The sequence below is a fragment of the Rhopalosiphum padi genome, chromosome 1 (genome assembly GCF_020882245.1).
Source record: "Rhopalosiphum padi isolate XX-2018 chromosome 1, ASM2088224v1, whole genome shotgun sequence".
NCBI classification, from domain to species: domain Eukaryota; kingdom Metazoa; phylum Arthropoda; class Insecta; order Hemiptera; family Aphididae; genus Rhopalosiphum; species Rhopalosiphum padi.
Window position 1 is genome coordinate 12412883 of NC_083597.1, and position 15477 is coordinate 12428359.

The 15477-nt window shown below is 24.8% G+C and overlaps 1 protein-coding gene across 4 annotated transcripts in view; it reads right to left on the bottom strand.

Annotated features, from left to right (window-relative positions):
* Positions 1-664: 664 nt before the first annotated feature.
* LOC132917820 (prothoracicostatic peptide) overlaps positions 665-15477 on the bottom strand; it is a 30995-nt gene continuing 16182 nt past the window's right edge. Inside the window, exons 2-6 of one of the 4 annotated variants that reach the window (XR_009660342.1) lie at positions 7075-7213; positions 5749-6006; positions 5396-5521; positions 2856-2948; positions 665-894 (exon numbers count right to left, since the gene is read on the bottom strand). Coding sequence is in view for 2 of the 4 variants with exons in the window: in XM_060978754.1 (XP_060834737.1) it covers positions 848-894; positions 2856-2948; positions 5404-5545; positions 5749-6006; positions 7075-7194 (660 nt within the window). In the remaining 2 variants the exon portion in view is untranslated. Of the gene's footprint in view, positions 895-2855; positions 2949-5395; positions 5546-5748; positions 6007-7074; positions 7214-15477 lie in introns of all 4 variants that reach the window. The other 3 variants (XR_009660341.1, XM_060978755.1, XM_060978754.1) reach the window with 3 other exon arrangements.

Here is a 15477-nt window from a genome sequence, read left to right on the forward strand (position 1 = left end):
ACGAGTTTAAACAAAATCTAAAAGCAATTGTAATTTCATACTCGAATACTAGAAATGTTAATGTTTATTTCATAACTCTTTTTAAGTATAATTAATTTGATTAATATTAAATATTCGTTATATACTTCAAATAACCTAACTGCGCATATTTTTTGTTAAGTGTATTATACATAAAATACATTTGTAAGTTGATAATTTGTTTAATTTAGAGTTTAGTTTGTATAGGTAATATTTATTTTTATGTGACCGTGATCTTGAGCATATTTTGCTATATTTAATTTTTATAGTCTAATAATGGTCTTCATTTTATTCATGTTTGAATAAAGACATCTGCAATAGCAATCTTCTATATAAGTTCGTAAGTTAATTTTAAGTTATAACTGATTAATATAACTGTTTCTAGTCAATGCAATTTTACGTTTGAATAATTGTTATTCACTTTTTGTATTATTCTTTTTTAATGCATTTATTAGAATATGCATGAGTATGTATATAATAGGTAAATACCCTATACATATAAACATATTGTATAATTTAAACTTAAATTAGTTCAAATTATGAATGAGGAAACATAATTTTTGTTCATAAGATAAAAAAAAATAAATATAATTTTGGTTATTAATATTTAATATTTACCTGAACAAAAAAAAAAAATCAGTATATATAAATGCACAAAAATATTTTTAATTGATTACTTGAATGTAATAATATTATTACGGAGGCATGGGTACATAATATATTAATTTTATTTCACAATCTGATGTAATAGTACATAGTCTGTAAATTTAGGGCTAAAAGTTAATATTTTTTTTTGTGGTAGTACTTTCAAAAATTGAGAATTTACGTCTCATTTTTCGTATTCCGCTTGGAAGTTGGGTAAATAACTATTGTAACCTGAAATATAAAAGATATAATCATCAATGCTTATGTTAAATAAATGTTATGGTTAAACTATTATTATATTTTAACGTGATGGTAGTTTATTACTGTGAGCATAAAATACAACAAGGTTTTTAGAGTTCATATAATATATACAGGAGAAACATGAATTGATGGGTGTCGTGTGGTTCGTCTAGGAAACGGTACAGGGAGATAACGAGTGAATTTTGTAGAAGTAAAACAAAGCGAAATCTAAATTATGTTATCAAGTCTATAAATAAATTAAGTTAACGAGATAGTGGTGTCATTAATTGGTACCTAAGTATAAGTAATTAATAATTATCATTCCCCTTGATGACGCTAATAACTTGTGCCTAGTAAAAAGTGAGCAAGGAAGATCATGTTTTTGGTTAGTGCGGGATCGTGAATGAGTGAGTTGCACCCCACTAACACTATATTTTTCCAGAATATTGAAAGCGAAAATCTGTGTAAATGGAAAACGTTTATGGAAATTTCGAGAAGAAACGATGAAATTGTGTATTCTGATTTCATACAATGACATAATAATATATGAATCACCATTATAGGAACTGCATGTGTAGGGCCTTCGTTGTAGGGCTGATAGACTAAGGATTTTATGATGCGCACTCAGTTGTGATAAGTTGGAATTAAAACGGTAGAGAATATATCAAGAAGACATAATAAACGGGTAGTCTGAGATAATGATGAAATATGACTTAAAAATGAGAAAAATCATAGACCATAAAACCACAAATCATATGGATTTTTCTAAAATTAAATTTAAAATTACTTCCAACGAAAAATTAATAAATTTAAATTTAAAAATGTCATAAAATAGATTAAAACGCGAAGTAAAATAACCACGGAGAAGAATCCTATACAAATTTAAATACAACATCGTTTGGAAATTACAGTTATTTCATTATTCTTTCAAATAAAAAACGTCGTCGTAATTAAAAAAAAAATTTATGCCAATTTGTGTTGTTTTTAAAGATATTATTGATTTTCTAATGCCTCGTTGTTATTATTATTATTCAGTATTGTATTTAGATAAACATAGGTATGTACAATTTAATAAAGAATTAGACTATGAACTCCCTACTCTTACCACAAACTTGCTTAATGCTTATACCGATATAAAATTGTAAATGTAAATATAAATTTAGATATAGTGTATTGTATAGTTGAATTTCAATAAATAAATAAAATAAATAAATACCATGCTATATGGTGAAACTTCTTAGAATATTTGGAATTAAAATTGGAAATTTCTGTACAAAGTCTAACGTCAACGTTTCAAGTATGAAATAACATGTAAAAAGTTTTGCTCCCAATCGGGAATCAAATCTAGATTTGCCAAACACTTTTCAAGTCACAAGTTTTCGTATTTTCTAGAAAACTATTGGGAAATTCCATAAATTAGCTTTTTAAAGTACCATTTATCTCCACTAATTAATTTCTATAAAGATTGAATTACGAATAAAATAAAATGTTTGCAGCATTCATTTTAACCAAAAATTAATATACACACAATGTTTTTATTTTCAAAACATTCAAAAATATTCAAGATATTTATTTTAAGTTTATCGTTTTTTAAGTTAAATTTTAAAGCAACGTAACAATTAATATATTTTTTTAATTACCTAGTTATAATATTATTATTTTAATTTTAAATTAAGCAATTATTTTCACTGATACCTAATTATATTGGACGTTTATTATTTATTGTATTCATGATGATATTTATTGAATAACTGTTAAACAATTTTCTTTCAAAACCGTTATACATGACTTTAATCGTTAACAAAGTAATATACACCTGTTGTGAATGACTATACATAATAACAGGTGCTTAGCACGTATTTTCAATTCAAATTACAAGCGTAACAATCGTCTACGAACCCATATTGTAAACGAATAGTATATATTAAGTATTCAATTTAAACATAATTTACCTGGCGGAAAAATATAAGCTTTGTAATTATCGGTGTCTCCATATCCTGAATACTCGTTCATGTAGTCCACGGGATTTCTTTTCCCCCATGAACCTGTTTGCACACCAAGTATTTTATTATTATTATTATTATTATTTATTCATTTTTTTTTTTATTTACAATATACACGCGCATAATAAACTTCAGCACAAGGAGTTTAATCTATTCATTTTATACTTACAACACATTAAAATAGAATTGTGTTGATAAGTTGCCCGCCGTTAGCAACCGCAGCCAGTATAAGTACTTATAATTTAAAATTGTATATTATACAAATTTAAAAACAAAACATATTTATACATTTTACATCATAATATTATTGTATGGAATTACTAAATATTGAGTTAGGATTTTATTTAAACATATAAAAGAAATAATAAATTATTTTAAAAACATTAGAAAAACGATTTTAAAATATATTCATAAGGAATTTCTTAATATATTTTTTTTAAGATATTATAATAATTTATAAAATAAAATAAATTTTTAATCGTATAGACCTATAAAATTAAAAATAAATATGTCTCAATAAAAATGAATAGTTTTAATCTAACAACATTAGACTGAAATTAAATACCTATGTTTAAAGTTTAAATTAGATACTTGTAACTATATTGTAACACCATAGCATAACTAAGATTTTATTGACATTATTAAGAGTCAAGTTTAAATATTTATACATCCCTCATAGCTAAAACGTCCATGTATATTAAAATTCCCGTGTTAAGGTGTTATTATATATTATAATGAATAATAACCAAAAGTATAATGTTGTTTACCTATATTACCACCTATATGCTATGAATATTTTGCCATTTAGAGCAGCTGCCCTTCTTACGCGCATTAAATTATTGCGCCATAATAATTATTGCATACATAATGACTTAAAGGATTGTTATGTTAAATAATATATTTTCAAAATATTAAACTACTTATATAATGCAATGTAACAATAAAAATAATATCGTTTTAATTATCTATAACTAATCGACTGAATAATTATTAATTATTAGGTAATTGAAAAATATAATTTTTACAAAACTACATCATAACACTCGAGACATTTCCATGTATACTGTTTAAGTAAAGTAAGTGTATATTTACTAAACATTTTTTATTCAATAACACGAAACATTCCAAACATTAATTGTTATTGGTTTATTTGTTTAAAAATCTATCTAAGTGGGTAACAAATTAATTTAATACAAATACATATTTTGTATAATTTTTTTTTCGGAATTAATTTTTTTATCTTTAAAAATATTATCAATATAAAAGGTTTTGGTTCAATTATATTATAACAATAATATATTAATGCGATGAAATAGGAAATAATAATTTGGTCGTATGTATATTATTGTGTAATATTGAAATGTAAAATGTAGGATATAATAATTTATAAACACATTTCACATGGTTTTGCATAAGCACATAATGTTAATAGAATATAACCTAATATTTTAATAACTATAATTTTAACATGAAGGATTTAAATGCTAAACGCTGCTTTTGTTTAAATGTAGATTATCATAATCCTTTTAACTTAAAACATCACTTATAGTATATTCAGTCTTCAACTCTAATAGAAAAGCTAATCCAAGGATAATTTTCCTGTATGCTTCCAGCTGGAGCCTTCTGGTAATTCCGTATTAATGAAGCTTCTATTTAACTCCAATTCAGAAACCATGTATCAAAAGCTATTGTTCTAATAATATATTTTATTATATAAATAAATAATATATTCAATGAAAAAAAAAGAAATTATAACTTCATAAATATAATAATAACTATAATAATTTAGCTTTTCTATTTTTGTAACCTAATTAATTATTAATTATATATATATATAATATATATTATTGTAAATCTTACCATCTTTATAGTACAATTGACAGTTTTGTTATTTTTTTCCTAATAGGAATACTCGAGGAAAGAATCTCCAATGTCTCACTCAAGAAGCTCATAGAAATCTCCTTAGAAACTACTTAGTATTTAGAAAACCTTTTAACGGTAGTATATTTAAGCCATGCTTATTAATAAATATAAATCCTTGAGAAACACGTACAATTGACTTATTTTTAAATGTATTTGTATATTCAATGACAAACAAATTTGAAAAGTATGTATTTAAAAATAAAAATAATTCTCAATAAGTAGTAAGATTAAAATATTGGTTGGTTTTGCAAATAAAGAATATTTCAAGCATATTTGTGTTATTATTTATAAAAGCCTATATATTATTATAGTGTGTATAATATACTGTAATGTTCATTTTGATAACACACAAATAACAAGAATAATTAAATCAAAAATACAAACTATTGCTTAAAAGATAAAAAAAAATAATGATAGATTTTGTATTTCAAAGAGTCAATAGACAATAAATAATTAATAAAGGCAGACCTTAACAGATCGATTGTTATTTATCGTTAATTACAGCATTTTGCATATTAAAAATAAAAAACCGCCTTAAACTAAATTAAATAAAATGTTTAGCTTACCGGCTTACCTCTAAAGCTTGTCCAATCAGCTGCTCTCTTGCCCCAAGATCCCTGAAAATTGTCCCATGATCGTTTTTCTGCTTCATTAGGATTTTCGTCTTCGTATTTGTCTAAATATTCGTCAAACTGAAACAATTGATCACTGCTGGGCTATATCATAATAAAAATTATTTATTATATTAGTTGTATTAGAATATATACTTATATTGTATTATTATCTCTATGCGCATGATGAACATTTAAATAATTATTGACAGAAACTATAATATGTAAATGTGCAGTACTACAAGTATACGCCGTAAATCATAGAACTCTGTACAAAGGCCTACGCGTAAGTACTAAATTCCACGTACCTGATCCTTAAACCTCTTTCCCCAGCCCCCAGACTGCATATCTTTCCATCCGCGTTTTCCCCATCCGCCGTGTAACTTTTGCCAGCCCTGCCTCTTGCCCCACGATGAGTGCAAGTTCTGCCAGTCCTGTGCCCGTTTGCCCCACGTGGTTTTTAAATTTTGCCAACCACGTTTGCCCCAACCAGCCGTCTGCAAATCTCGCCATGCCCGTTTTTCCTCTTGATCTTCGTCAAAAGATCTCGTATAGTCCGAATTATCCTATACATGGTAATTTAAACGTATATTATAATTTGGCATAAGTAGATATGTCATTAAAATGTAGAGTTGATCAGTAAAATGTTTAAAATATATGTAGTATTAAAATTAATAATTATTTGAATATTATTTAACTTTTATTGTTTTATTTGTACATACGTACACAAAGTTTATAAAATATTAAAGTAAAAGAATTATAGTGCGAATATTTTGTAATTAAAAAAAAAACCAAGACTGCGTAAGTATATTTAATAAATATAGAGTGTATGTTTACGTCGAAATATAAAAATACATTTTTTTTTTAATAAAAGTAAAAATAAAATGTTTAATTAATTTTTGTACCTATATGTTTTAAAAAAAATTAAATATATTTAGAAGCATTATACCTAAAAAGTATAAAGTAAACATATTTACTTCATTTACTCATGTATTATACTTTAATCATAGACATAATTTAGATATAATATGATTTTGTTTGTCAGAACTTAATGTGTAATAAAACGAGACACACTTCTATTTCTAACTAATGATATTTGTATTTATTCTGTAAGTATACATAAAAGTGGCTTCCGTGAATATTCACGTATGTATACAGTGTCCCGTGAGGATTTATCCATAGCGATATCTCCTAAAATAATGGTGATATCGTAATTTTGTTTTTTTAATAAGATTCACAGGGAGAACTCCTAATATTTCATGTTTTAATTTATTTTAATGTTTTAATAAAAAGTTAAAAATATATTTTGTTATTTAATTATTTTCAAAAAAATCGAAGATAACCATTTTGTAGAATTTATTTTTATGAAAATATTGACATTTCAACATTTTAATTTCATTAATCTCCTGATTTTTAATATTTTTCTAGTTTTGAAAAAAACTACGAATTATTTAATACGATATAGTGGTATCATATTGTATCAAACTACATATGGTCCACGTGCTCGTACGGCCGGCGAACGCTTTCAGTGTTAATTCGTAGTTTTTCTATATACGTGAAGATATCAGGTGAAAAAAGTTAATTTTATTTTTATTATGTATAAATATGGACAATTCATAATAATATTTATTTACTTGTTCAGATTGACTTGATTTGATTGATGATGCTTGAATAGCAGACTCCGGTATTGAAAAGACAATTACTGGACATAAAATAACCAATGTGGCCGCTATCCTCCCTAAAACATTCTGCATTCCGCCACTTAAGTTAATCCTAAAACAAAGAAATACAATAATTTTTCTCACTGGTGATAGTTATGATTTATGAGCATTATATTCCAGCTAAAAGTAAATTATACGAATCCTACACAATTATTTAAATGATTAAATACTCAAAACATAATATTATTATATTATTATAGTTATTTATAATTCATTTCGTATAAAAACAAACGGTACTTTATATTATTTTATCATCACTATACAAAATACAATGTCTATATAAATATTTTCATTAATAAAAACTAATATTAGAAATGTCTACAAGACAATATATATAATTAATATTTTATTTAAGTAAAATGTTGCATAGTTGAATGGGTTTTATTTATATAGCTTAAAAAATAAATTTATTATATTTTAAATTAAATTTAAAATGCTTCTAAAGGTTTATTATTACAAAGTTTTAAATTTTAAATTAAATGTTCATTTTTTTTTTTTTAATCAGGTATATTACATTTACTTATATTTTTTTAGCTAAACATTAGATTTTTAAAATAAGTTTTCTGAATTTATTGATTGAAGTGAATCAAATTGAACATAAAAAATAACTACTACATATTACCATAATCAGGCAATCAGCAGATAAAAAAACCTCATTAATATGTTAATCACGACGCTTATAATAATATTCTTATCGTATGTCCAATCTCCTTATATTGATAACCGTGTTAATAATTTTTCCAGGCAAAAATCTTCACTAGATATTAAAAAAGTTGCACGTATAATATTAAAATAATTTCAAATGTCCTCTGAGTTAATCATCAATTAACTAAACATATCGGTATAAATATGATTACATTCAAACTCTAGAAAAATGTTTTCATTTAAATTAAATAGGCCATTTAGAATAAATAATATAGGCAGGTAGATATGTTTTACATAAAAAAATCATAAAACTGGATTATTTATTATCATTGATTATTACTCTTTGAGTAGTGACTATTTTTTTAGGTATACAAATACACAGTCGTTGAATAAATGTAAATAATATGACTTATGTATATTTTATACTTATTTACAATCGATTTTAATGATAATTGCTTTATACTAAAGTAAAAAATATACGTAGGTCATATATTGTTTCAATGTAGTCTAATGATATTATAAAATTAAAAATGTAAAAGGTAGGTTTATTATACTATCTACTATTACATACAGTTATGACTAAAAGGTTATATCGTATTTAACATCATTTTACAAACTAGTAAAATTCTTTTGCTGTTTGATGATTATGAATTACGATAATTACATTGGTTTACTTAGGTTACATTTTCTTTCAATTTCTTAATGTCCGGTTTTGTTTTGTTTTTCTTTTTTTTTTTAAATAAATCATTCACACGATAATGAAATTCTCATTGTTGTTTAATGTTTATCTACGTTATTTTTGTCTCAAATAGTTGACATTTGTATAAACACGGAGGGCTGTCCTGTCATACAGTGTCAATCACTGCTGGGGCGTATACCTACACGTGATTTTCTCATGGCTGACGATTATAAAATTATTTATGGAAAAAGAACCGATGGCATTATATAAGTTTATTATCTGTATAACACATAATATAACTATATCGCACAATCCAACTGTAAGTTTTTACATAAGTACACAACACAAAATATACATTTAAATTCCGACTTTATAATATAATTTATTATCATACAGCAACGCTTTAAAGTAAAAAAAAACTTTAAAACTGAAAGAATTGTGATCAAACTTTATAGTCTAATTCATAATAATCATTTATCTAATTTCTTTTTCTAACTCAACTAATATTTCATCCAAAGTTTTTAATATTTATTTTTGTATTGCTATATAAATGCATTCAGATGGTTTTATAAAAACACGACCACACAGTAGCACAGTTTAAAATTTAAATATCTACTTAATGAACAGTTGATCATCATTAGTAAGAATTATTTAAAGTACACAGTAGTTTGTACAAAATAAAAATTATCTACTAAACTTTTACTCATTAAATCTGAACAACAAATATTTAATTTTCTCATGGTATGTCTTAAATAGTTTTCAATATTTTAAAACAAGAAACATCCGTTTAGGTTTAATAATTGACATAAGAAATGTGTAAAATATTTTCAACAACTAATATAATATGTTGGGAAATATATCAGCGTTTACAAAGTTAAATAGTATCTACCTATTCCAGTATTCGGGAAAGTTTTTAGCCTTGAACATTTTGCTTTCCATAAATGCAACACTGATTTTTACATTTTACCTAGACTATACGTCTTTCTGTTTTTAGTGAATAATAAATTATTTTTCCTTCTGTTTTACTAAATACTATACCTATGTAATATATAGTTTAGTTTAATTCGTCTAATCGAATACAATAAATATTAAATTATGTCTAAATAATATGTTAATAAATGTAAATAAAAATAATCTAATAATTAAAAAAAAGGTCATAGACGCTTTGTCTCCTATTTTCCCCTACTGACAGATGAGTTTTAGTATTTTCGTCCATGTTTATAATAATATTAATATTTAACTACGGTTAATGGCTGGACTTGTTACAGTACCCCAACCATAACATTGCAGTTGTACATGTTTATTAAATAATTATGCAAACATTATGTATCGTTTATTTTTAGTAAATATTAGTGGTTTTAAACAAAATAAAATGTTATCGTACAGCACTTTTACATTTATCTATAAACGCCATAATATAACATTGCGTCTTATATTGGCATTTGTTTACTTGACATTCGACAATAATATACTGTAGTCTGTGTAGATAGGTACATTATAAGAATACACAACAACAAAGAACTATTATAACACACCACCGGAATTACTGTTTAATGTTATATTATTTTGTCGGTTTTTTCAAATAAATATAATAACATTAAATAGTAATTGGTATTATTTTACATAAATGTTTTATGATTTTGTGCATTTTTTTACTTGCATACGAAAAAAATAAGAAAAGTATGTTATAAAACGTAATTTATCTGTACAATTCACGGTTTAAACATATAAACATAGTTTAGCATAATTCAGCGGTAAACAACAATTTAATAACACATTATATTATTATGGTAAATTATACGGCAAAGTAGTAGGGAAAGTGAAATGCATCGGTAAATTAGCGTCCCGCGTAACCTGTTTCCCGCGTTTGCCCACCATATGGGTCATCTGTATTGTAGAGACACTATCTCTTCAGCAGTCGACAAAAATAATAATAATAATAATAATAATCATAAAAAGTAACATCTCGTACGTAATGTAAATTGATAATAATTATTAAATCTCTGCAGTATTGAGCAACGTGCGTGCGGGCCTGCAAGTGTCGGCGGGACCGCGTCTGGAAGATCGGTTGACGAGCAGGGGAGTGGTGGTGTGCGTAATGCGAAAATGATGCAAACCGCTTGCAGTGATGAATGCGCTTATATTAGCTGACGTACAAAAAAAAGTTCACATGCGCTTGAGAACTTTTCCACGTAACATATTACACGAAAAAATAATACTGTGCACGTTCCTTATTTTGTAACTCATGACGTTGTGATTTTCCTACTTTTTTTCTGTTTTCTTTTGATAAATTACGTCAGGTACTACTATAGTACACGTAGTATACGTACGTTTGATTTCGATAGTAAATATTATTTGTCATTTATAATGTATACACTAGAAATATAGACTTTTTGAGATATTCAACATGGTATTCTTATTTTTTTTTTCAATAACTGTGTTAATACTTGCGGTTTATTTAAGTAATATATAGTTACGCTTTAATCATTAGATAACTAATAAAACAATCGAAAATAAATTATTATAAAAATATAACGTCCGTGTGAAGTTAAGTGATGCAATCATCAGAATGTTGATTTTTTATTTTTGTCATTGTTTCCTTATATTATAGTATAAAATGTGTTAATAATTATTTAAATGATGTATCATGTCGGGAATTGTGCAACATTGCAACTGTACCTAATAACAAATAAATAATACATACATTGAAAATGGTAGGTAGGTACAGTGACCGTTGATTCATTTATCAAGTCAGATATTATTGCCCATTGCATTCAATATATTTATACAACAATAATATAAGTCTTAATATCTATTATGACTATCGATGTATAATCCAATATCCCCTTATATGAATAATGAATATAAGTAATTACATAATAAATAATAGTGTTTCAAAATGTAATCAAGTTAATTATTATAAACTCAATTTGCATAGCTCCGCATATTATAACATAAGCATCTAGTATATAATATAAATAAAATTTAAAATATTCGTAATTGCATTTATAAATTATTAGTGCATGATAGATTGTGTAACGTGATTTTTAATTAGTTAATAAGATTTATATGATATTAACCTTTCTAAAAAAAATAAAAGCGATAGCAAGAACTGTGAATTATACCTTTGGACGTAATTATATGAAGCAATCGTGTTTAATAGTTAGATACTATAGTTGTAACGGCGGATAGAAGTTAAATAAATATTATGTATAATTTTAATGTCGGTAGTTTTATGTTCAAGTATCCTGTCATATTATATTCTTTATAAGTATCTCAAAATAAATTAATCTGTACAATTGGTTTTACAAAATTATGATTAGCTATCAGTATATACTATATGGCAATACATGCGTATAACGTGTAATTAATTATAGTTTTAATATAGGCATACTATAGGCAAAATATTATATTATGTATTATATTATGTAATATGTTGCTATATTAGTTATTGTGATAAATACCAATATTTCAATATATTATTTTAAAAACCATACATATATAAATGTGTTGACATTTTAATAGCATTTGAGTTTTATATTGTAATTTAAATTGTTTTTTTTTTTTTGAAAAAGTATCTTATGGTATACAGATATAACTTAAAAGTTAGGTAAATATAAAGTTTGATGGCATAGGTACCCGACATCAATGTAGAAGTAAAAGTTTGGGAAAAACGAGAAAAATCACTCAACCCGTAAATTTAGAAGTTTGATCATTTACAGAAACTCTATAAGAGCGTATGTCCTTAGAATGTTAAATAATATATATATGGACAAACGTAGAATACAAAAGAAACATAAGTACTAAGCAGGAAGCATAGCATTTGGCTATTTATTTACATAATGTAGTGTTGGCTTATAAAAAATTAAAATTAAATCACGGATAATGATATTTAAAATGTTTAATGGGAAATCTGAAACGATAGAGTAATCGAACTGTACCGAGAGAACAATTATTATAAAATATCATGTTTATTAAAAAAAAAAAAAGGATCGTGTGAAATTACATGGTAATAAATAAAAACGTAACCGAGATAATCGCAGAGTAATTTAGAAAGAAAATAAATAAAATAATGTCATATTAATAATAACTGAAAGATTAATAAATGCATCGGATACCTTCACTAAAGTGACAGTGTTGGTACATTAATTTCGTTATTTTTTTTTTTTTTAAAAATAAAAGAATAATTATAACGTACTTCAAACAATCAAACAGAACGAGAGTTTGAAAACGATTTAGCATTATTATTTATTATAACTGTTTTTTACAAATCACAATTTATCCCATAAATAAAAATATTTTTTTTTTATATTTAAATTTAGTCTTGGCATTTGAACTTATATTTGTCTTACATTAAATTACATTAAGTTAAAAACACTGAGTTCGGATACGTATAAGTAACTACTCATTTGCTGATTTGTTTATCAGGTCCATAAATATATAATAATATTAGATTTATATGTCGTGAGATAGAAAGAAGTTATAACTTCAGTTTCTATATTTATATAATGTATATAAGCTATTAGATTGTGAAAAAAAATATAGGTTTAACTTATTTACACGTTTACAATATGCTAAGAATAATGTATAAACTAAAAACATTATTTTGTCGATTCATTTTCACCGAAACTAATCATTGTCACATTAATTTGGTTTGGTATATATTTTTTTAACTTTATGATTTCAGTGATTCGGACAAAAATAAATACTCGAGGATTTTAATTTAAAAATGAGCATACTAGCTTAATTGAAAAATTTGTTGTACCCATCGTCCAATTAGAGTTTGTGTGGAATTATTTCGCAACTTTTTCATTATACTCCGTACCAATTGCAGCTTACACCCTTCCGCTGTATAATTGTAATTATAACATTACACATAATTACAATGAAAATAACTCTCATGTACATTTTTTTGAAATATTCCTTCATTTTCAATTCAGAGGTAAAAGTAGAATTAAAAAACTTTCTGCAATAAATCCAATAATTAATTTTAATTTGTCTCTTTTTTTCAAAAACTTTTTTATCTGTTAAAATAGCAAGAGAATTTTGTGTTTACAACGTTACTTTTTTTTTTGTAATCATTCCGTTTAGTCGGGTTAAAATAAATGGACATTTTTATAAACCACGATAAATGATAATAATTAATGTTAATCGTTGCGCAGTTTATAATAAATTGTCTTTCATCTGTTATTCACGATTCTAATCATTCCATACGAAAATTATTTACACAAATTCAATGTAATAGTGAGTAAAAATTATAATTATTACCTATTAATAATTTATTAACTTTATTAAGTAGGTAATGAATGGTTGTTTTGTTTCATTTCGTTTAGCAAATTTAAAATTTTAATTTCTACTCAGTAGTATAATTTTTTTAAATTCGACGTAATATTATATACCTAATAACATTTTATGTAAGCGGTATAAATTAGATTTTTTATCGTAAAAACAATGAAATAAATATTGTTTTTAATATATAAAAGATACTAATTTACAATACATTTTTCAATAATATATATTTTTTTTAAACTAGTAAACAAAAATATAATTTACCATTTTTAATTTGTGATATAGGATAGGTACTCGTTAATTATATACTTATACATTTTTATTCAGTTGACAATTTTTTTTTTTTTTTTTTGGCATTTTTCCAAGCTTGGTTACTATTTAGTATTTCATAAAGGTTAATAGTTAAATGTATACGCAAATACGTACAAGTAATGATCATAATTCATCATTAATCATTACTCATTAGAATATAATTTATATAGTGTATAAGTTACATAGTATATAATTATTAATTATAACAGTTTTATAAGCCAGACTGCATCACCTATATTACCTATGTGGCTATACGTCTTTATGTCACTGTATATTATTTTTTATTTTAATATTTTGACACAAGTTCAGCGTAGTCTCTGTCACTTTCTCTTCAGTCAATGTTGTACGTTATTAACGTAATTAATAATATTCATCTGTTACATTGTAATTTTAATGTTATATTTAGTTAGAACTATCAAATTACCGTTTTTAAATATCTTATACTTTTAATTTTTAAATATATTAAATATAACATTATTACATAAATCTTCGAATCAAATTAATTATAATATTATAATAAGAAACTAATAATTTAATGATTTTTGTAACTATAAATTCTCCTTTTATGATTTATTAAAATAAATATAACTTTGTAGTAAGCTGCCAATAACAATATCTGCCAATAAGAATAATAGTAGGTTCTTAGTAATTATTTTTTAAAAAATGTTGAAAACATTTATCAAATAATTTCCACGATATAATAAGGATTTTGACGTACAAAAGTTTTATGACCATACTTGGAATATCATCCTAACAAAACTGGTAGTGGTAGTGTTTTTGTAATGTTGGTTATTACACTAAGTATTTTTCTTGTAATTTTTAAAAATTGAATTTTAATTGAAAAATTAATTTTAACAAATCGGCTTTTTAATGAACATTGTCTATAAGCGATTTTAAAAGTCTGTAAATGGTGACAGAGTTTTGAAACCGTACGAGAAAAAATTTATAAGTTATCAAACAAAAAAATTCGCAGTCAGTCGGGGTTAAGCGAAACATTTAATTTGTGTAATGCGTTTTTTCTTTACTATTGAAACATACAGTCTTGTTTTAAGATTTTCAATATTCATTGCCACCATTAAATCGTTTGTAACTGACTGCTGGGAAAGAAGATCTATTTACTATAGTACTATATTAGCACTCGTAAATAAAGTATATAATACATATATATATATATACACTCGATGCATTAAGGATCTATGACTGTACGATCATTTTATACTTGAGTTGTTCTTTTATTTTTTTCCGCTTCAAAAAACCCATCCATGTATCTTTCGTGTACAACGTATTTTTTTCTATTCTTTCCACCCCCGCCGTTTTCCTCCACGGTTTGATAAAACTGTACAGCCATGAGAGTTCACTGAACGAATTATTAATTGTCATTGCGAACGATT